Genomic DNA, 23,488 nt, shown 5'->3' on the forward strand with positions numbered 1-23,488 from the left:
ATTTCAGTATATCACCGGGCGGTTTAGAATTAATGTTCTTTGCCTGATTTGTTCATATATATATATATATATATATGAAAAATGTTTCAATAGTAGAGAGTCGGGCGGTGTCCACCCACGAGGTGAAACAAGGGCTTTACTTTAAAAATATTTTTTTACATGCAAATGTCTGTTAAAAAGTCTACTTTATTAACAAAATTATCGTAGGCCTAGGTGGCTAGGCTATAACACACTGGAAAGGTGTCTGACATTACCCATTGTTTATTACCGAACCTAAACCTGGCCTAGTAAATTTGGTATTGGATATCCCAAACGATGTACACTCAAGATTTTTTTGTATAACTTAATATTAGCTTATATAGCGCCCTCTATACAATTTCAAATATTATAGGACGCCTCTATTGTTTATCCAAAATTTTGTTTTCTCTGCTACATGCAAACAAGGAATTAACATGAAGCAAACATATTTAGTTTTAAAATAATATTAACTTTGTAATATAAAAATGTATGTTTTTTTTTAAAGATGATTACCCTACCTGAACCTTAGATCCATCTGATTGGTTGATGGTGATGATGGTTTGGGTGGCAAAGCCAGGTCTTTCAACATACAGTTGAATATTCAATGCATCTGGTGTGGGTGAAACCTGCATACCTTCAAGAGTTTTCTACACAAAAAAGTTTAAAAAAATAGTTTTCAGCGTTAAACCTAGATGGAACTTATTATATACAGTATGATCAGCCATTTGTTAGTATTCATCTACAGTATCGACCAGAAGAACCCCTCAATTTTGGATGCGTCCGACGCATTATGAATGAATGCGTCAATGAAGCGTCCATGTAAGGCCCATTTCATCCTAACATTGTTATTTCGACGCATTCACACCCCTCGTTATTGTTTACAAATATTCGATCGTATCGAAATAACAATCTCTATTCATCATCTCAAGCACAATAAAAGACGTCATGAAAGCCCATTGTATTGGATGAAAACTTTACTTATACAGCCTCCCTTTCCAACACCCAATCGCATAAAATCTACAAATATTAAAATTCTGACGGCCAACTAATAACATAATCGGTATAGTTAGGCCTAGCTACCTACTGGCTAGGCCTAAAAAGATAGTTTCTCTGTGTGGTGTGTATGCTCTGACCACCATTTGTGAGGTAAACACACGTGTCATGGATTACAGATTTTCTCTAGTAAAAAATAAATCACCACATGAACTTCGAACTATGGTTGTCTATCCCCATGGCCACGATTTAACTTCTTTCATTTTCTGGTTAGCGAAGTCGGCCTGGTACGGTCGGGGGTATAGACACAGGAGGATCATCAAAATAACAGCTCGTAGGCACGCATGCGCCAGTTGATTTCATGGCTCGACCGACCATGTGCGAACAACAGTCGGCAGCTGAGTTCATCATCATCATCGATAGTCCTCTCGACGACGTAATACTGTACTGTATTAACAAAATCGCACATTGATTTTATAAAACAGTTTACAGATACTCTACTTCTTATTAATTTATGATATGTTGAAAGTTGTTTTTTGTTCATTTAACGTTACTGCGAATTATATAGGCGTATTGTGGAAATGAAAGTAGTTGAATAATAAAGAATATATATTATTATTTTGTTTTAGTACTTACTTTTTACAAACTAAATTTATTATGCAGGTTATTCCTTCCTTATTTTTGATTTATTGATTTCTTTTTTTGTTGTTTTTAGTCATTTTTTTTTTGGACCCACCTACCAAGGGTAGGAAATTGTATTACAAAAAAAAAACATTTCAATCTCATATTATATATTACGGAAGTAAATTAGAATACAGTAGTAAATTGGCACATTTAAAATTACATACAATGCAAATATTTTTATTCAGTGACAACATTATAAACATTAAACAACCTAGCTAGCTAGTTTCAATTTATTGCAAAATTCTAGATCGCCATTGAGCATGTTTAAAAAAATGTTTACATCATCATAATTGCTTCTATGCACGTTAAAACACACATGGTGTTTTAATTTTATACCAGCAGCAGCAACTCGGTACTCTGAGAAGCTCGAGCGGAAGTCGAGCATTGTTTTTTTGTCAACAAAATCGTCGCAGTGCGAACGGTGTTAGTCAGACTAGGCCTAGAAATAAAATGATTTTGATCATTACCAAACATCGTCAAGTTTTACCACAGCCTAGTTTGAGATAAATATCTATCAGTATACAGTAAGTCGTAATACATATCTATTCTGCGTTTTATTGTAGGCCTAATAGTCTAGCGCATTGTTTATACTGTAGCGATCATGGTTAGCTGTGAAGGTACTTGACAATGACATTATTTATTTGAAGTCGGGAAAATTAGCAGTCATAACGTCGGATGCGTCCAAAATTGGACGTATTCTGGACACATTCTTGACTAATTCTTGATGCATCGGACGCATCCAAATTGGTGGTTAGTTATGGTCGGTACTGTACTTTTGAACTTGAAATCAAACTATGATGATTTAGTCTGAACATGGAGCTAACTATTTTAAAATGGTTATGTATTTAGGCACATGTGGCCAATCATTACCAGTCTTAAATAATCCCTCTGAACAGGGCCAGTTCATTGGACTACAGTTTATAGTCCTTAATTGGGAAGACTTGTTCCACCACCAGAATAAGAAGCGAGTCAGCTTCAAACCCATGCCAATAATGCTGGCTCTTTAGCCACTCAGCCATTTGACTCGCAAATATCATCAATATCTGATATGTGATCAACCAATATAGATTTGAGTACACCAAGTCTATTAAACACATCAGGTGGATACACACTAAAGCAAGCCAACATTTCATTTGAAAATATATAATGTACCTACCATATTAGTTGGAATTTCTTTGTAGATTTTCTTGACAAAGTGCAGAAACTGATGAACCTGAAATTTAAAATATGCATTTATGAATTTATTGCAGTGTTTTCATTTTGCCGAGATAATTAATGAAAAGCACAATAACAAATCTGTATTTAAACTACACATACAGTGTAAATTTATTTTAATTTTCCCTCCTCAAATTATAAATTTTGAGCATTCTTCTAATTAAAAAAAAGTCTAATATGCTTTGTTGGTTGTGCCTGGATTGCAAAATAATAAAAATAAAAAATGTTATTACCTCTATTTATTAACTATTTCTTACCTCAGGTGCCATGTGTGGTCGAAACTGTTTGTGAAGCTCAATGATTACTCGTAAACAAACCAATACATTTTCCTCATTTTCTCGGTCAAGCAGAAAAAACATAAGCTCCAACACTTGGGTAACATAGTTTCTCAAATGATCATTGGTCGGAATTCGATGAATTATTTCCAACAACAGTTTGCGGAGTTGCTGAAATAGTATAAAATAGGTTGTTGTTATAACATTTTCATATAGATTATTAATCTAGTAATTCATCAGTGGAAACATCATTTCCATATATTATTGTCATATTGCATAATATAATATATGTATGCTGTTGTTGCAACATGAAACAAAGACAAAGTCACATCATTCTCAACCTCATACACCTCATTCCCTAATAGTAGCTGTATAGAAGCTGATTAAGAACTTATTTGTATGAGTAGACCAGTAATATCTACTGCTACTTGCTGTACAACTTCAAAATCATACTGTCTAGCAGTGGTTCAAGTTTATATGTTCCTTCATGGCCTTGATAATGTCAAGAAAGCACTTACAGTGGAATCAGTTCATGGTTTCAAAATGTGCAAGAAAATGGCCACATTCAATTTTCTTTTTGATGTGCTGCAGAGTTAGCAGACATTTAAAATAGGTTGTTATGGTATATCTCAACATGTTTAACTTTGTGATTAATTGAATAGCAAATTATTGCAATTTATGGTAATTTGTACATTTCTGAGCCAAAATTTGTTTTGCTTGTCTTTCAAATTGGAAAGGACCATAAAAACATTACACGTTCTAATCACAGAGGTCCCAAGTTGAAAAAACAAAATTTCGGGTAAACAATAGAGGGCGTCCTATAATAATTTAACATTATATAGAGGGCGCTATATAAGCTAATATTAAGTTATACAACAAATCTTGAGCGTACATCATCTGGGATATCCAATACCAAATTTACTAGGCCTAGGCCTACCTGTAGGTTTATGGTGTTCAGTAATAAACAATGGGTAATGTCACCTAGGCCTACGAAAAATTGTCTAATTTTAGTTATTTCAGATGAAAATTCTCTAGGCTAGCTAAGCCTAAATCGGGCTTAGATAACCAATTTTCGGGTAGGCGGGGATCTGCATTAAAAATCAGGGAAAATCGGAAACACCCGAACAAATTTCGGGGAACTTGGGACCTCTGTAATCAATTCAGATTATCCTCCATAAATAAGTACTAACCTGAATTTGTGACTCAGCAATAAACACAGGGTTTTCTTCTCTTAAAACCCTCACAAACCGTTGAATGGCTGTTTCAAGGAATGTTGGGTAATGTGGGGAGGATATTATAATCTCAAAATTTTCACTTATTTCTTGTGCTGCCTTCAATCTTGCATCATGATCTACAATAATTTAATATCATAATTTTAAGCAATAGTATGAATATGTTTACCAATTGACTTACTTGGTAAACCCATGACCAAAAATCTGAACAGTCTACATATAATCCACATGGATAATTTTCATATAAAGCCATTTATAAAAAAATGAAAATGCCTATTTAATATTTCTATTAGTAGTGCAACTACTGACATCTTAAATGTCACCATATTTTTAGTTTTTGTGTACAAAGTAGGCAGGGGTTGTTCTTTCAGCATAAAGACATTAATAGATAGATTACTTACTATGGCTTGCAGGATCAGCGATTATTGTGACATATTGCCTATATTTATTGATAGTAGTCACAGCATCTGTGGGCTGGGCTGTTGTCTGTACTGGCAGTGGCATCTTCAATATTTCCTCTGAACATCAATTATTCTAGGAAAATACAACCAAATTATATTAGAAATTCTAAATCATTATCATCAAAATAATAATACAAAATCAGCTTTCAGCAAGTGGAGCTATCAAATTTTAGCAAAAAAATAAAACATACAAATACATACATAAATATTCAGAACAAATGTACTCAAAATCAAAAGGTTTACATGGCGACAACACACACAACTTAAACAAGCACGACTTGACTTCTTTTTGATATCAAAGGAATTACTTTCAATAATAGATACAATGTAAAATAGACCCAGGATATCGCACATATCACTCTTTGGTTAGTTTAAATGTATTAACACAAATGAAAAAAAGATAGAATCAGCTATTGGAAGCTCAATAATAGCTTGTTAAGAAATGAGGAATAGGTTAAAATAGTTTAAAAAGAAATTTAAAAAATACAGAACTACATGTGGCATCGCCACACAAAAGATATCTCAGTCTCAAAGTTGTCCCTTTCTATTAATGATGCATTATTTTAAAAAATTTTTCTTTAAGGAATAAGAGGCCCATCAATTGCGTTTGCCTCAAGGTTAAAAAAGATAATGAAAATCAAGAAAAAGAATTGGAAGATAAAATTAAAAGCCATATGGATGAACATCAAATTGGTCCAGAAATGGACATACAATATTGAAGAGCTAAATACCATAAAGGTTGAATTACAACAATTATGTACGATTAAAATTGAGGGGATCATGCTGAGATCGCGAGCTAGTTGGTGGAACAAAGGGAAAAACTATCTTCTTTCTTCCTTAATTTGGAGAATAAAAAGATTGTAATAAATAAAAGTTTGAATAAAATTAGGAGGGAAATGGGTCAGGATATTACTGATAATAAACAAATTTAGAATGTAGAAAGGTATTATAAAAAAATGTACACAAACAAGGATGATAAAATTGATCTTGTAACTATGACAAACAATATTAGAACAAGAAATATTTCTTACAAAAAACGCTGCTCGAATTTTTGACTAACAGTTTTTAATCATTGTTCTTTCTTCCGATATGATTTATTATTTTTGTTTAACAATCAGACTTAGTAAACATTTTGTGTAAATATAGTCTGGCCTACTGTACAAAACAAAAATTTAATCATAAACTAAACTACACTATATGTACATATTCCAGGGTAGGAGCATTAACTCCATAATGACCGGGCCCTCATACATACTACTAGTATAGGCCTACTCCCGTAGGGATAACGATGCAACATTAGAAGTTAATGGCATACATTACATTGCCTGTTAATATTTTATATCAATATTAAAATAAGGAAAGAATTATGAAAATCTGACTTGTAGTTTTCGAAATATATAGGGTCCAAAACATCGACCAAAATAATCATTTTTTGACTTGAACGAAGTAAATAAATTGCGCCCTCAGTAGGCAATTGTATGAACTTTAAAAATTACGGTTTTTAGTAATATATTTTGTATATCAACATTGTAAAATTCAATCAAATATGATATTACTGTACATGTTTATTAAATAAAAAGAGTGTTTTTTTAACCTCATTCAAAGAATTTCAATACATGTGTATTGGACATGCAGCAGTCCTCAGAGACAACGGCACACACATGAGAAAATTCTTCCGCAGTCTGTTGAGTCGCGTCAACCAATCAAAGGGCGAGAATCCAAAATCGTTCAACCGTGAGCCCTGCGGAGCGGTCGAAAGCAGAAATTTGATTGGCTTACGATGACATCATACCACAAAATGGTATTATCACAATTAATATTTTTCTTAGTAACAAGTAAATGGTATGTGGAACTACAGTATATTATCTTCCATCCATCCATGGGCCAGGTCCAGTTTTTTGCGAAAGCAGTATCAAATTGGTGGCAAATGCTACCATACATTTTTGGAAATTGTACAGCTTAATAGTCATTTTTTAGGATTATATAACACCGCCTACGGAAAATATGCAACACAAAATTTTGGGGTAGGGGGTAACACTTTTGCTAATAACTCGGGATTTAATGAACAGATTTGCATTTTCTTGGTATCAATATGTATTGTGTATAGACTGCTTAAGTGTAATACATTTTTCTAAGTAAATCCAACAATTATTGACGCCATTAGAGGTCAGAAGGTCATTGAACTTTAATAAAAAATGATTTTTTGTCTAATATTAACTTATAACTTTCAGTTTTTAACAAAAAAAATACAATAGATGTTATGCAAACTGATGTTTTCATGAACATATAGACCCAATAAACAAGAAAATTGAAGTTAAAGATTAACAAAATATGAATATGCTGTGTATTATGAAGAAATTTGTTGTTTTTAGTAATTTGTAATCAGTTACAATTATGGGGTAGGGGGTAACATTTTTGCGAATAACTTACAATTTAGTTAACAGATTTGCATTTTTTTTTGCTATCAGTATGTAGTGTATAGATTGCCTAATTGTAATATACTTTTTAAATTGAATCCTACATTTATTGACATCTTTAGAGGTCAAAAGGTCACTGACCTTTAATAAAAAATGCAATTTCTTCTAAATTAGCTTATAAATTTCAATTTTAAACACAAAAATACAAGATATCTTATGCAAACTAATGTTTTCTTAAACCTATAGACACAATAAATAAGAAAATTGAAGTTAACTTTTTTTCAAAATTGAATATGCTGTGCATTATAAAGAAATGTTTTCGTCATTAGTAATCTTTGACAATAATGGGGTAGGGGGTAACGTTTTTGCAAATAACTTAAGATTTAGTGAACAGATTTACATTTTCTTGTTATCAGTATGTAGTGTATGGATTTCTTTATTGTAATATGCTTTTAAAAAATGAATCGAACATCTATTGATGTCTTTTAGAGGTCAAAGGTCAATGACCTTTAATCAAAAATGCAATTTCTTCTAAATTAGCTTATAAATTTCAATTTTAAACACAAAAATACAAGATATCTTATGCAAACTAATGTTTTCTTAAACCTATAGACACAATAAATAAGAAAATTGAATTTAACAAACAAATATTCTGTGAATTTATGAGGACATTCTGTCTGTTAATAGTAATGTATTATTAACAATTATAGGGTAAGGGGTTACATTTTTCCTAATAACTTTGTATTTAGTGATCACATTTGCATATTTTTGGTATTAATATGTACTGCGTAGGTTGCCTAATTGTTATATTCATGTTGAAAAAATAAAGCGTAACATATATTGACATCTTTGTAGGTCAAATGGTCATTGAACATTTAAAGAAATGCAATTTCGTCCAAATGTAACATTAATAAAGTTTCAATATTTAACGTAAAAATACACCAAATCTAACTTTTTTTTTAAACCTATAAAGACAATGGACAAGAAATTGAAGTTAAAGATTAAAAACAAATAAACATGTGTAATAATATTAGGAATTGTGACCGTAATTGTAATTTGTAATTATTAAAAATTATGGGGTAAGGGGTAACATTTTTGCTAATAATTTTGAGTTTAGTCAACATATTTTGCATTTCTAGGAACCAATAAGTAGTATATAAACTGTTTAATTGCTATATATTAAAAAATTATCAAAATGTTATTACCAATAGATTTATGTGGTTTTTAACTTATTAAACCTATAGAAAAAAATTCACCGTTTAGTATTGTTATGGGGTACGAAATAACAAAATGCATGACTTTTTGGAAGGTATACATTATTTGATTTATTATTAATTAAAATAAATGAATTTTAAATACCGTATGAGGATAATAAATATATCTTTGATGTTTTATTGTTATTACATATTGATAATAATAAACATATCCAGCTTCTGTGTTGTAAATTGTTTTTTATAATTTACATATTCTAAACATTCAATTGTCTATAGTAATCATAGAAATTGTTTAGATTACCAATTATATCTTTTATAAGTGTTCATCTGGTTTGCAAATGCAAATGAGATAGTTTTCTAAACAAAACTGTTATGGTATTGTAATATTACAGGACAATTACATTTTACTTCATCTTGATTTAAAGAAAACAGTTAGTTTATTCAAACTCATTAATATGTCAATTTTTTAGATTTTCATATTAGCTGCAGTTCCACATCTTCCACATACGTTTGAAAGAACTGGGTATCTCTATATTTTCATATCGCAGTTTGAAGTATGTGCCATGTATCTTGGCATGGTCAAAGGTGGTTGTAAGTTTTCCCCATTTTGATCAAGGTTACCATTAATATCTATTAACCAATGTTTTAACCAAGAACACTGGTGCAACATGTTACGGTCTTCAGTCTCTTTGTATTTTCTGGACTCCTGGAAAGGACCCAAAATATTGTGTCGAGAGAGACATTGACATGGAAATTAACAATTATATTGGAGGATAACTCTGACACAACCACCTAAAGTTAGGTGAGAAGGTCCAGTCAATACAATTTACACAGGAAGGAAAAATCATATCTGGTACATCTTCAGAAGAGACTGTCATGCATACTTTACATTTTCCTCATTGATCACAGACGCCACTGAGCCAAATAGTGTTTCTATCCATTGTTGGATGCCCTTCACATCTCTAGACAATACAGACTGAAGACTATAACGTGCTGTACCAGTGTACTTGGTTCTAGTATTTTCGTCAGCTTTTTCATAACATTTTAAAAGATATTAACGGTAACGTTGATCAAAATCGGGAAACTTGCAAAGTATCACATTCCAAAATGTCAAGGAACATTGCACAAGATCATACTTCAGTTTGCGATAACAAAATCATGTCTTTTAAAGATTTCTATATATACCCAGTTGTTTTAAATGGAATTTAATGATGTAATATAATAGAATTAATTTTTCTAGAAAGTGTGAATTGCTAAACTGCAGCTGATATGCAGATCTGAAACATTTACATATTGTTACTGAGTTCATTTTTGTAAACCAAGATACAGGAAAATGTCAGATGAACATTTATAGAAAAAGAATATCTTTTAAATACAAATTTAATTGGTAGGCCCTAGTGTCATTTTTAAAATTACTATATAAGTCGATTAATTGATTTAAAGTACAATCTGTAAAATAATAACAATTTATACAGTATAGTCTAAAAACAGTAGCCGGAGGATATGTATTTAAAAAATAACCAAATACCCTATCTAAAGTAGTGGAGCTGTAGCTTGATGGTTAACGTGCTTGCCTTCCAATCCCAAGGTCCGGGGTTCAATCCTGACCTAGGGCCAGGCTTGTAACTCACGACTCTTTCAACTCCACTCCTTAAGCCTTAAGTGAGAATAATTATAAAATAGTTTATCCACCCTGTAATTTCATGATGAAATAAATGTTTTTATAAAGCTCCTATCCTCATATTAAAACAAAATCATTAATTTTTTTTTCAATAATGTATACCCTCCAACAAGTCATGCATAATGTTATTTTTTACCCCACAACAACACTAAATACTACAATTTTGTCTACAGGCTTTAAATAAAACTACACAACCACTATTGGTAATATTATTTGGGATCAAAACGTTGCATAATTTTTTGATATAACAATTTTTAATTAAACAGTTTATACAGTACCCTACTTATTGTTACCAAGAAATGCAAAATATGTTCAACAATAAATTCAAAGTTATTAGCAAAAATGTTACCCCTTACCCCATAATTTTTAAGGATTACAAATTACTAATAGTAATACGGTCAAAAACAAATGTTTATTTGTGTAATCTTTAACTTTAATTTGTATTTGTACATTGTCTTTATAGGTTTGAAAAAAAAAACCTAGTTTGTAATAGATTTGTTGTATTTTTGTGTTTAAAATTGAAACTTTATTAATGTTAAATTTGGACGAAATTGTATTTTTTGTTAATGTTCAATGATCCTTTGACCTACAATGATGTCAATATGTTACGTTTTATTTTTTCAACATGAATATAACAATTAGGCAACCTACACAGTACATATTAATACAAAAAAATGCAAATTTGATCACTAAATACAAAGTTATTAGAAAAAATGTTACCCCTTACCCTATAATTGTTAATAACAAATTATTATTAACGGACAAAATGTCTTCATAAATTCATAGAATATTTGTTTGTTTAATTTCAATTTTCTTATTCATTGTGTCTATATGTTTAGGAAAACATCAACATTAGATCTCTTGTAAGTTTGTGTTTAAAATTGAAATGTATAAGTTAATTTAGAAGAAATTGCATTTTTGATTGAAGGTCATTGACCTTTTGACCTCTAAAGACGTCAATAGATGCTGGATTCATTTTTAAAAAGTATATTACAATAATGAAATCCATACACTACATAATGATAACATGAAAATGTAAATCTGTTCACTAAATCTTAAGTTATTTGAAAAAAAGGTTACCCCCTACCCCATAATTGTCACAAATTACTAATGACGAACAAGTTTCTTTATAATGCACAGCATATTCAATTTTGAAAAAAAATTTAAATTCAATTTTCTTATTTATTGTGTCTATAGATTTAAGAAAACATTAGTTTGCATAAGATTTCCTGTATTTTTGTGTTTAAAATTGAAATTTATAAGCTAATTTAGAAGAAATTGCATTTTTTATTAAAGGTCAGTGACCTTTTGACCTCTAAAGATGTCAACAAATGCAGGATTCATTTTTAAAAAGTATATTACAATTAGGCAATCTATACACTACATACTGATAGCAAGAAAATGTAAATCTGTTAACTAAATTGTAAGTTATTCGCAAAAATGTTATCCCCTACCCCATAATTGTAACTGATTACAAATTACTAAAAACAACAAAATTTCTTCATAATACACAGCATACTCATATTTTGTTAATCTTTAACTTCAATTTTCTTGTTTATATGTCTATATGTTCATGAAAACATCAGTTTGCATAACATCTATTATATTTTTTTTGTTAAAAACTGAAAGTTATAAGTTAATATTAGACAAAAAATCATTTTTTATTAAAGTTCAATGACCTTCTGACCTCTAATGGCGTCAATAATTGTTGGATTTACTTAGAAAAATATATTACACTTAAGCAGTCTATACACTACATATTGATACCAAGAAAATGCAAATCTGTTCATTAAATCCCGAGTTATTAGCAAAAGTGTTACCCCCTACCCCAAAATTTTGTGTTGCATATTTTCCGTAGGCGGTGTTATATAATCCTCAAAAATGACTATTAAGCTGTACAATTGGCATTGCTATCATGGATTTCTGAAAAGTAGACATATTAAGCTTTCCAAAAATGTATGGTAGCATTTGCCACCAATTTGATACCGAAAAAATGTCTGGCCCATGGACTATTTGTGTAGGAAGAAAAAAACATTTTGAGGTCATAAGAGGCTCAACTACAAAAATAATGTATGTAGGTAGGTCATTGAGCCGTCCAATGGTTTTGTAGTAAACAAAACCTATACACACTAGACGATAACGATCTTTTAACCACTATATTCACATTTTTGGTTGAATGAAATTGAAATAAAAAATACTTGATCTTATAGAATAATAGGTAAATAAATATTTACTCAAAAGGATATGTTCATAATTAATTTATTTTCAGAATAATGATCTAATAAAAAGTGTTTACCAAAGTAGAAAAACACCGGGTCAATAACATTGCGCCAGATTGCGATCCTGCATTGCGCTCATAGTAACGTGCATGCTGTTTAATCGTGGTAATGAAAATGGAGTCGGCTCTCGTTATCCTTTAGACCCTATATTTCGAAAACTACAAGTCAGATTTTCGTAATTTTATTTATTGGAATATTGATACAAAATACTAACAGATAATGTTTAAAGATATATTGTCCCCAAACATGAAAAATGAAGATCAATCAAATTAAATTTTGAATAGGCCATTTTGTAGTTATAATAAAAAAATAAGAAATTATTAATTATTTTTTTCCCAACTCGTCAGCTAAAAAATTAGGCCGGTAGAGCTAACTCATACATATACATGATATGTTAATGAGCATCCACACAGCTGAGATCTGAACTAATAACAACAAACATGTAGATGCACGTTTGTACAGATATCGACGCAACTTGACTGCGGTTTCCCCCCAATTGTATGTAAAGCTGAGCTGTTAATTTGTCGGTAAGTAGGCCTAGACGGTTATTTTAAATATAATAATATATATAACGCAAACGTTTGTAATAACAGGAAGGTTAATTAATTAAGCCTGGGATTTTTTCAGGGCTAGGCCTAGAATAATACATGCATATAGTAGCAGGCAGACTGGGACAATCGGGTCCCTGCAGAAGATGCCCAGCTAGGCCCAAATTGTACTCTTCAGAGACTTGCCTAGGCTAGGCCATCAATCTTAGCTATATTCTGAAAATATTACAGCCAGCCTGCTGTACCATAGCTTGTTTAACTAGTTTTTATGATAAAAATTTGACACGAACAAACGAACAGATATGGAACGCCAAGAGTGCATCATTAAAACTGCATTCGACTCGATTAGCACACGAAATATCATAAACATGGCAAACCAGGTAAAAACGGCCCCTTTTTCAGCGGCGGGTAAGGTTTGCTCAGTGGATTGGTCATCGTTAACCCAAATAATAAAATAAAATCAAATCAAGGTTATCTGTATGTTTGCCCCAAGATGGCGGCCAACAACATGACTATATTTTATGTTGCCAGATCTATGTAACTAGCTAGAGAGGATTTAATGATGCACTCTTGGCGTTCCATATCTGTTCGTTTCTTCGTGTCGACACATTCAGTATCAAATGGCGATATTTCTGTATTTTTTCAATTAATTGCTTGTTTGCGAGTATTATATAAGGTATGGTTTAAAGATCTTTGGCTATGTTTGGCTTTGGGATGTTATACCACACTTAGGCCTAGGCTAGGCTATAGGGGTCGTCGGTTTCGTGTTATGGGTTGTCCAATTCTAGGTCGTCCAATTCGAGGTCGCCCGGGTCGTCCAATTCGAGGTCATCGCTTTCTACACACCCTTTATGGGAGATACCAATAAGGATACAACACAAACAAATGTTCTTCACTATGTTAAATACTCTGTACTGTAGTAGGTCAAATATTTGTTTTCTCTTCTGTATCTGTATCCGTGACGTACAATCACCATCTCTGGCTCTTTATTAAGTTGTAATGTGTTTTACCATAGAAAGTTAGTGTACTTATTTGACTATGTCAAAGCAAGCAATTTCACTAGCCCACATTTTGCACTAAATGTGCATCATGATCTATTTCTAAATACCAAATTGCAGGTTTTCATACTTTTTATCATGTTTGTATATTTATATTGTACGACTACGGTTTCAGCCATCGGCTGTTTGTGTCATTTGAATTTTTGAATAAAGATATACCGATATATTACAAAGTGTCATTTTTAATAGTAAGAAACGGTTCAATAAATTGTGAATGTTGCCACTGTACGATACATTTTGTGTTGATTTACCAAATTGTATTAAAATATCTGCATAAAAAGGTTAATTGTCCGAATGTCGGTTTGAACTTATTGCATTTGATGCAGAAAATATTGTTAACATACTGTACTGTACAGTAAATATCTAAAACAATATTTACTATTAGATTTATTTGGTAATTTTCTCTGCAGAATAGAATAGTTAACACCTTTAAAAATTAAACCAATTCATCATGATAGAAAAAAAAATTAGAAAACAACAATACATCCCTCCTGGTGGTGGTCTAGCCCTAGCTAGCAGTGTACTTCTAGAAACAGGAGGCAGCAGTAAGGCCTAGCTAGGCCTTTTCACTTCTGCTAGCGAAACAAAAACTCACCTAAATGAATAAGATTCAACATCAAAGCTACCAACTGCAGTTCTAACTTAGCATTCTGCTAGCTATAGTTGTTGTGTTTTCTTCAAGATTCATCTCGCGTCACTACTCGACTCTCTCTCGATCTCTCATGCATTGCTATCGTTGTTGGGTTGGCTGTTTATTGATTTTAGAGAGCATCCCACACAGGTATCCATACAATACTGAATATTTATATGAGCTAACTCAGGTCAAGGGTTAAATTAAACCGGAACACATTTGTCTTCCACACAAATAGCTTCCGGTTGGTTAATTTTTGCTTTAAATTACGATTTTCTCGGGTAAATAATTCTTTTTTTCGATCCAATTTTTTGTCAAAGTGAATAACTTTTGATGTACAATTAAAATGTCCTATTCAACAAAAATATTTTAAAAAAAAATGTTTTCAGGGGGACAATATATCTTTAATTTGGTTGAAAAATATAACTTTTAATTTTGCATCGTTATCTCTACTAGGCTAACGGCTAGGCCTACTAGGCTAGAAAGATAAGAGGTTAACCTCCTCTGTCTGGTCTAGCCTCCTACTAGGTCCTAGGCCTAACAAACAAAAGTCTCACTCAGCCGCCCAGCCAGGCCTTACCTAGCTAGGCCTAACCTAGCTAGGCCTAGAGGAGAGCCACTAGAGACCTAGTCCTCTAGCTAGGCCCCATTAGCCTAGGGCCCGGCCCTAGATAGGCAGTAGTGGCTAGGCTAGCTCGGATGCCGGCTAGGGCCTACTACTAGGCCTAGGCCTCTAGGTAGGCTAGGCCATACGGATTACCGGCCATAAGATAGGCCCAGCCTGCTAGTAAGTAGTAGTAGGCCTCATCTAGCCTAACCTAACCGTCGGGTAACTCTAGAAGTATGACATACGCCTAACCTCTATGCCTAACTAGTGCGGCGCTAATTGCATAGTATCTTAAAAATAATATAATATAAGTACTACAGACTCATTTCTTACCAAAATGTAAAGTAAAAGCAGAGGAATCTTTAACCTCGGCGCGGCAGATCCCCGCCATCAGACCTCTCTGACTTTGCCAGTGTTGCCAGCGATAAAATTAAAATTATGCCGTAGCCTGTCTCAAATAATGCCAGATTGGGAAAAATAATGCCAAATCCCCAAAATGTGGCCCTAATTAAAAAACGTCTGTAAAACCCCAACTGACACAAAGTGGGCCAAAACTTTTATCCCATGTCGTTAATTACAAATTTATATTTTTAGTTTTGTGTGTAAATAACTGAGGTGCGAAAATGGTAATTGTGAAACGTCACAAAATAAACATGAATATTCATATAGTCATATCCATAAGGCGTGTTTAGGAAGTAAGTACTGTTAGTTCGGCTATCTTTCACATGGGGTCAGTGGTGGCGCCAGGATTTTCCCGACGGGGGGAGGAGGGGCGAATTCCCCGACGGGGGGGGGGGCGTACGCGCGAAAGAGGGGGTGGGTTTGGGAGGGGGTATCCGCCTCCCGAGCCTAAAAAAATTTTGAAAAAATAGATGCTTACACACTGTTTAATAGACTGTTTCCATTACATTTAATAACAATGTCACATAATGTAAATTTAAATAAATCCTTCCTAAATACTCTAATACGGATCTTTTTCGACGAACTAATAATAAACTTTGATCGAAAAACACAAACGAAATGAACATTTGGTAATGCGGCACTCCGAAAATGCCTCGATAGTGCATGTGTTTAGTGTACGACTGTGCTTTGGTGGTCTGTTAACCTCAGATATATACCCTATAGCCGGGTGAATAACTCAATTTAATTTAGTATACAATGATTGCCGTAATCGCCGTGTCTATAACACAAATCAATAAAATGCCACACACGTTTTATTTTTTCGGCCGTGTACATAGAACAAGACATTTCATGTTTATGTTATGCCTATGAAATAATAATAAAAGAACATCATGTTTCTCGTTTTTTTTATCGTTTATACTGCATACCATTATATAAAAAACCTTCATACGCCAGAAAAAAGTTCACGATATTACACTCTACTCTGTACAGGGTGTAAATATACAGGTCCACGCTAACGCTTGCACACGGACCAGTCGGAAAATGGTGTATTTTTTTAGAGTGATGGCGTCAGCATTCACACGAGGAGCGAGCTAAGACAAACGTGATGCTGGTAGTGGGAGTGCATGTGTTTTGAAAATAACTCAGTTGTGGGTATTTTCCGAAGATTTTAAATCGCGTTTTCTTTTTAAACTCTTGAATTCATAAATAATAATTAAACTCTTAGCTCTTTCACTATGTAGCTAGCTAGCCACCCTATTCACCCACCTAGATCGAGATTTATGCGCGAAAAGAAACGTGACCAGACCCTGTTTTATGGTTAGGGCCAACCGCTTCCTTTTTCCCAATCGAACCCCCACCCAAACCCCTTTAATCGACAGCGAATATATACGCGGTACACCAATGGTTATATATTGGTAAATTGAAACAATTCGTAAACTCAACCGTGAGAACATAACTCGTACCTTTATCCCTGTATGAACGTACGTCGATACGTAGTTGCAAATGAATTTCCGATTTTCGTCTGGAATCTGAAAAATACACATTTTGGTCCCTGGATGTAATATGATACAGCCCAGATATGTCGACGCGTATACCGCAGTGAGCCGGCCGGGCCATGAAAGATTCGTACAAAGAGACACCGCCAGACAAATGCGTACTACATACTGTTTACTTCGCTGTCAGCAGTGTATCGTACGTACGTGAAAAATGGAATGCCGCAGTTACTTAAAATATATAGTAGTACACTTAATATGGTTTTATTTTTTACCAGAAAAGAAAATTATCATATTTTCCTCCCCGACAAATATGGCCAATACTCCCCGACGGGGAGGGGGGGGGGGGGGGGGGGGGTTATCCGCACCACAAACGCCGCGTGCACGTCATACGTTGGAACATAGCACACGGAAAAAGATTATTATATGGCATTATGACCTGAACTGAAGAATATCATATGCTGTTAGTGCTGAATTCTGTCAATTTTGTGTCATATAGTATATACAGTATAAACAGTATAATCTGTATACGTATTACATACAGTGTAGAATTACGGGACCCCCCCCCCCCCCCCCCCCTCGTTTATTCCTATTTTTAACATGGCGACGGTATCAAAATGAAACACTAAGATAGCAATTTCGGAAGTACATTATCTCAGCAACAACATGTTAACGTGTAGAAGAAATTTGAATACGTAAAATATAGATGCGCGCTCTTTTAAATGTGATGAACTATGACGCAAAAGATGAAAATACGACTTTTTTTTATTCAACTGGCCATATAATGACGTCACAACGTCGGATTGGAAAAATGTTCACATGAATTCGTATCTACAATCCACTAGCTTCCAGAAAACGTTTTAATCATGATTATAGCTTTTTATTCTGACGAGCTATAACAGATTGAAATTTACTGTAAAGATGAAAATAAGTGACCCACGTTATTTACGTTTATAGACATGATGACGTAATAAAAATTAAAATATTTTTAACTCATGCGAAAGATAGTTGATTGACCTAGACAACAATATCAAAATTTGGGTGAAAATGGAAAACGGATAAGTGAAGATGCGCTCAATTAAATGTGATACGCTATGACGAAAGATACAAAAATCCTATATTTTATATTCGCGTGGCCACACGATGACGTCACAATGTCCGGTTAGCCATATTAATACATGATCCAATATCTACAACTCATCAACTTCCAGAATACGTAATAAAAATAACTTTTACCGTTTAGTTTAGAAACTACGACTGTTTAAAAAAAGGTATAATTTTGACACATTTTTTACAAATTTTTGAACTTTTTCATCAAAAATGCACGTAAGTTATCAAATTCAACGTGCCCGTATGACGTAATTTTAAGTAAAAAATGTTTAAAAGCTGGTAAAATTACTAGAAAAGGCTGAAAAAACAGAAATCACGCGAAAAAATTGTTTTCAACGCTACGTGCGCACCGCGCGCGTAAGAATATGCGCGCGCGTGGGAATTTTTTTTTGATTAGAAATTGATTTTTCGCATTTTGAAATTTTAAACGCGCGTGCGCGCGTAATTTTGTGTGAAACGTGCCATTTTTGTTTCACAGTCAGTTAGCGCAAGATATAAATTAAACTTTTACTAAGTTTCAATTTAAAATGTTATATGGTTTTCGATTTATGTTAAATACGCGAAATTCGTTAAAACGCGCGTAAGTCATGTTGCGTAACTCTGACGTCATTCAAAAATAAAAAAGCACAACTTCACGTGAATGCTCACATGTTGACAAAGTTATGAAATGTTAACTTTACACGTTTTTGAGATACGCTCTGCACAAAAATGACAGAAAGAAAGAAGAATACAGACCAAAAAAAAGATGATAAAACAGGACAGTTACAAGGAGTTATCCGCTGAATGCGGATAACTAACAAAAATGTATGGGGCTGAGGTAAGAAAATTTGGAAAAATAGAGCTGCTCGATGGGCGGAAATAAGAGTCTCTAGGACATCGGCATGCTGCAGTCGCGTGCTAAACTTAGTGTTTACCGACCAACCGACCGACATAGTGAGCTGTAGAAAAAAAAATATGGCTGAATTTGAAATATGGAAAACAAATTCTCTAGGAGAAAATGTTTTTGGTTATCCGCACTTCGCGGATAACCCCTTGTTATTGTCAGGATCTTTTTTTTTCTTATCTTTTCTTATTCTTGTTTCTTTCCACGAATTTTGCTGTGCGTGTATCTCCCAATCTTCTCAACATAACATTGTACCGTATATCAGAAGATTTACCTGTATCTGAAGATGTCGTAATAAGGTTTGTCGGTGCTGTCCAAGTTGCGAAGCGTAACATACGCATGATTATACAATTTTTAAAAATTTATCTTAAATTCAGAACCAAAAAAATGATAATTCATATCAAGGGTCAAATTTCTATGGAGTAAAAATGGAGTGTTGCACGCAAAATTACGCAGGCACGCGTGTTTAAAATTTTAAAATGCGAACAATCAAATCAAAGTTCTCTAGTAACTATCGTTTGGATTCTCTCAGCTATACTAGCTGGGGTTCGAATCGGTATGCATCTTTAAAAATAAATATAAAATGTTAAAGAGAGATATTTAGGATAATTTAGGATAATAAATGTAAAAGATTAATAACTCTAGATGAACGTCTAAGTACAGGGATGGGTTCAGGTTTATTAACAAATGGTTTCTCAAGAGCAGGCAGATCAACAATCTCCTTAGCAGAATTATAATCAGAATTATTAACATTTACAACATTATCTTGTACATTATCTGGCGATAATAATAATTGACCGCCGCGAATGACTAACAATTTAATGTCAGAAAAAAGGAATTATAACTCTCTTCGTCTTCGTGTTTAGAAAAGAATTTATATCTCCTCGTTGGTATGTCGGCGTTGTTATGCAAATGAGTTTGTGCAGGTGTAGTGGTCAACACGCCACACTGTTAAATTTAGATTTTTGTGCTAAACATAACATTTACAACATCAAAAATCGGGTGGCGAAAGCCACAGAAAAATAAAAGATGTTATCGTGTGCTCTACCCGCCCCAACACTAAGGCCAATTGAAGCCAAATGTGCTCCTTTATTCTTTAGTATTCTTGGGCGGGCTTCTTTTCCAGATGGACTTCTTTTCGAGATTACTTTCAAACTAAAGGGGATCTGCTAGGTTCCTGCCCAGAGAAATTGTTTTTTTACAAGATTTGAATAATCTTCTAATGTAAAGATCAACAACATCAACATTCAACAGTGTGGCGTGTTGACCGCAATGACTAACAATACCATCTTCCCCATACACCTGCACCAACTCATTTGCATAATAACGCACGGCATAGCAACTGTTTTATAGGGGTAGCAATCAATGGGTTGGTTGGATGGCCAGGCTTTGTTCAGGCTGCTATTGTTCATCAATTAATTCATTGTATCAGTTGTTTTGATTTCTCATTATCAAAAATGTAGTACATGGTTTGAAATCATTTTCGTTTGTTCAAAGTTAAAAATTCACAACAAATTGTGAAAATTATTTATTACAATAATGTATATGTATTTAAATAAATAGAGAGAATACACTGGCCAGGCCAGGCATCTTTACACATTTCTATTTATTTGTTCCTAATTTTCTGACATAACTTAGGTGTTCTTAAAATTGAGGGCGCCAAACATAAAATTTACGAGATCGGAAAGAGGCAGGTAGCCAAAAAAAATGATGGTGTGCTCCCTTGCCTCTAGCACGGTAAGGCTCTCTCACAGCCTTGGGGGTACCACACATCAGATGCTTTGATGTTATTGTCTCATGATGTGTGGTGGAAAGGGGGACGTTTAAATCTGTGAACCCCAAACACAGAAGCTCGCATAGCTTTAACTCTTTTCCACCGACCGGCATGGGGTTTGAACCCACGATAATCGTGTTCCACGACGCTCTACCGACTGAGCTATCCGGCCCTCTGGTTCATAGCAACGTTAAAACTAGATTCGTTTCCTCAAGATTACGTCATGAACATGCAAATTTATGACGTAACGATTAGAATGACGTAATATGAAGCTCGTATAAGACTACTATTGTCACCTTTCATTACTCGTGTACATCGTGGCATAACGGGTAGTGCTCTAGTAACTATCCTTTGGATTGGATTCTACTAGCTGGGGTTCGAACCTCTACGGATTTTTTTTTTTTTAAAATAAATATAAAATATTTTTCTTATATTTTGAAAGAGAGATATTTAGAGAGTCAAGTTAATTTAGGATAATATAATTTAAAAGATTAACAACATCAAAATTCAACAGTGTGGCGTGTTTACCGCCGCGAATGACTAACAATTTAATGTCAGAAAAAATGGAATTATAACTCTCTTCGTTACGTGTTTAGAAAAGAATTTATATCTCATCGTTTTTATGTCGGCGTTGTTGTGCAAATGAGTTTGTACAGGTGTAGTGGGAAAGATGATATTGGTTATCATTCGCGGCCAACACGCCACACTGTTAAATTTAGATTTTTGTGCTAAACATAACATTTACAACATCAAAAATCGGGTGCCGAAAGCCACAGAAAAATAAAATATGTTATGGTGTGCTCTCCCTGCCTCGGCACTAAGGCCAAGTGAAGCCAAATGTGTTCCTTCAATTTTTGTACTCTTGGGTGGGATTCTTTTCCAGATGGACTTCTTTTTGAGATTACTAAATGAGGTGATCTGCTAGGTTCCCGCCCTGAGAAATCGGTTTTTTTTACATGATTTGAATAATCTTCTAATGTAAAGATTAACAACATCACAATTCAACAGTGCGGCGTGTTGACCGCAATGACTAACAATACCATCTTCCCCACTACACCTGCACCAACTCATTTGCATAATAACGCACGGCATACCAACTGTTCAATATTTGTATAGGGGTAGCAATCAATGGGTTGGTTGGATGGCCAGGCTTGTTCAGGCTGCTATTGTTCATCATTTAATTCATTGTATCAGTTGTTTTGATTTCTCACTATCCATTATTCACTTAATTCAATATCATTTATTCATGCTCAAACACAGTAAAATGTAGTACATGGTTTGAAATCCTTTTCGTTTGTTGAAAGTTAAAAATTCACAACAAATTGTGAAAATTATTTATTACAATAATGCATATGTATTTAAATAAATAGAGAGAATACACTGGCCAGGCCAGGCATCGGCATCTTTACACATTTCTATTTATTTGTTCCTAATTTTCTGACATAACTTAGGTGTTCTTAAAATTGAGGGCGCCAAACATAAAATTTACGAGATCGGAAAGAGGCAGGTAGCCAAAAAAAAATGATGGTGTGCTCCCTTGCCTCAGCACGGTAAGGCTCTCTCACAGCCTTGGGGGTACCACACATCAGATGCTTTGATGTTATTGCCTCATGATGTGTGGTGGAAAGGGGGACGTTTAAATCTGTGAACCCCAAACACAGAAGCTCGCATAGCTTTAACTCTTTTCCACCGACCGGCATGGGGTTTGAACCCACGATAATCGTGTTCCACGACGCTCTACCGACTGAGCTATCCGGCCCTCTGGTTTATAGCAACGTTAAAACTAGATTCGTTTCCTCAAGATTACGTCATGAACATGCAAATTTATGACGTAAAGATTAGAATGACGTAATATGAAGCTCGTATAAGACTATACTATTGTCACCTTTCATTACTCGTGTACATTGTGGCATAACGGGTAGTTCTCTAGTAACTATCGTTTGGGTTGGATTCTCCCAGCTCTACTAGCTGGGGTTCGAACCGCTATGGATTTTTAAAAAAAATAAATATAAAATGTTTTTCTTTTATTTTGAAAGAGAGATATATAGAGAGTCAAGTTAATTTAGGATAATATAATTTAAAAGATTAACAACATCAAAATTCAACAGTGTGGCGTGTTGACCGCCGCGAATGACTAACAATTTAATGTCAGAAAAAATGGAATTATAACTCTCTTCGTTACGTGTTTAGAAAAGAATTTATATCTCATCGTTTTTATGTCGGCGTTGTTGTGCAAATGAGTTTGTACAGGTGTAGTGGGAAAGATGATATTGGTTATCATTCGCGGCCAACACGCCACACTGTTAAATTTAGATTTTTGTGCTAAACATAACATTTACAACATCAAAAATCGGGTGGCGAAAGCCACAGAAAAATAGAATATGTTATGGTGTGCTCTCCCTGCCTCAGCACTAAGGACAAGTGAAGCCAAATGTGTTCCTCCAATTTTTGTACTCTTGGGTGGGATTCTTTTCCAGATGGACTTCTTTTCGAGATTACTAAATGAGGGGATC

At 33.8% G+C, this 23,488-nt stretch overlaps 1 protein-coding gene across 1 annotated transcript in view; it reads right to left on the minus strand.

The window, feature by feature from the left end:
• Positions 1-15,706, minus strand: part of LOC144840052 (transformation/transcription domain-associated protein-like) — a 102,081-nt gene extending 86,375 nt beyond the window's left edge. The window contains exons 1-6 of the mRNA XM_078695687.1: positions 15,647-15,706; positions 4,819-4,951; positions 4,376-4,536; positions 3,168-3,356; positions 2,852-2,908; positions 537-665 (exon numbers count right to left, since the gene is read on the minus strand). Coding sequence (XP_078551813.1) covers positions 537-665; positions 2,852-2,908; positions 3,168-3,356; positions 4,376-4,536; positions 4,819-4,921 — 639 coding nt within the window. The 5' untranslated portion in view covers positions 4,922-4,951; positions 15,647-15,706. The remainder of the gene's footprint in view (positions 1-536; positions 666-2,851; positions 2,909-3,167; positions 3,357-4,375; positions 4,537-4,818; positions 4,952-15,646) is intronic.
• Between the last annotated feature and the right edge of the window lie 7,782 nt (positions 15,707-23,488).

Source organism: Antedon bifida, chromosome 4, assembly GCF_963402885.1.
Source record: "Antedon bifida chromosome 4, ecAntBifi1.1, whole genome shotgun sequence".
NCBI lineage: Eukaryota > Metazoa > Echinodermata > Crinoidea > Comatulida > Antedonidae > Antedon > Antedon bifida.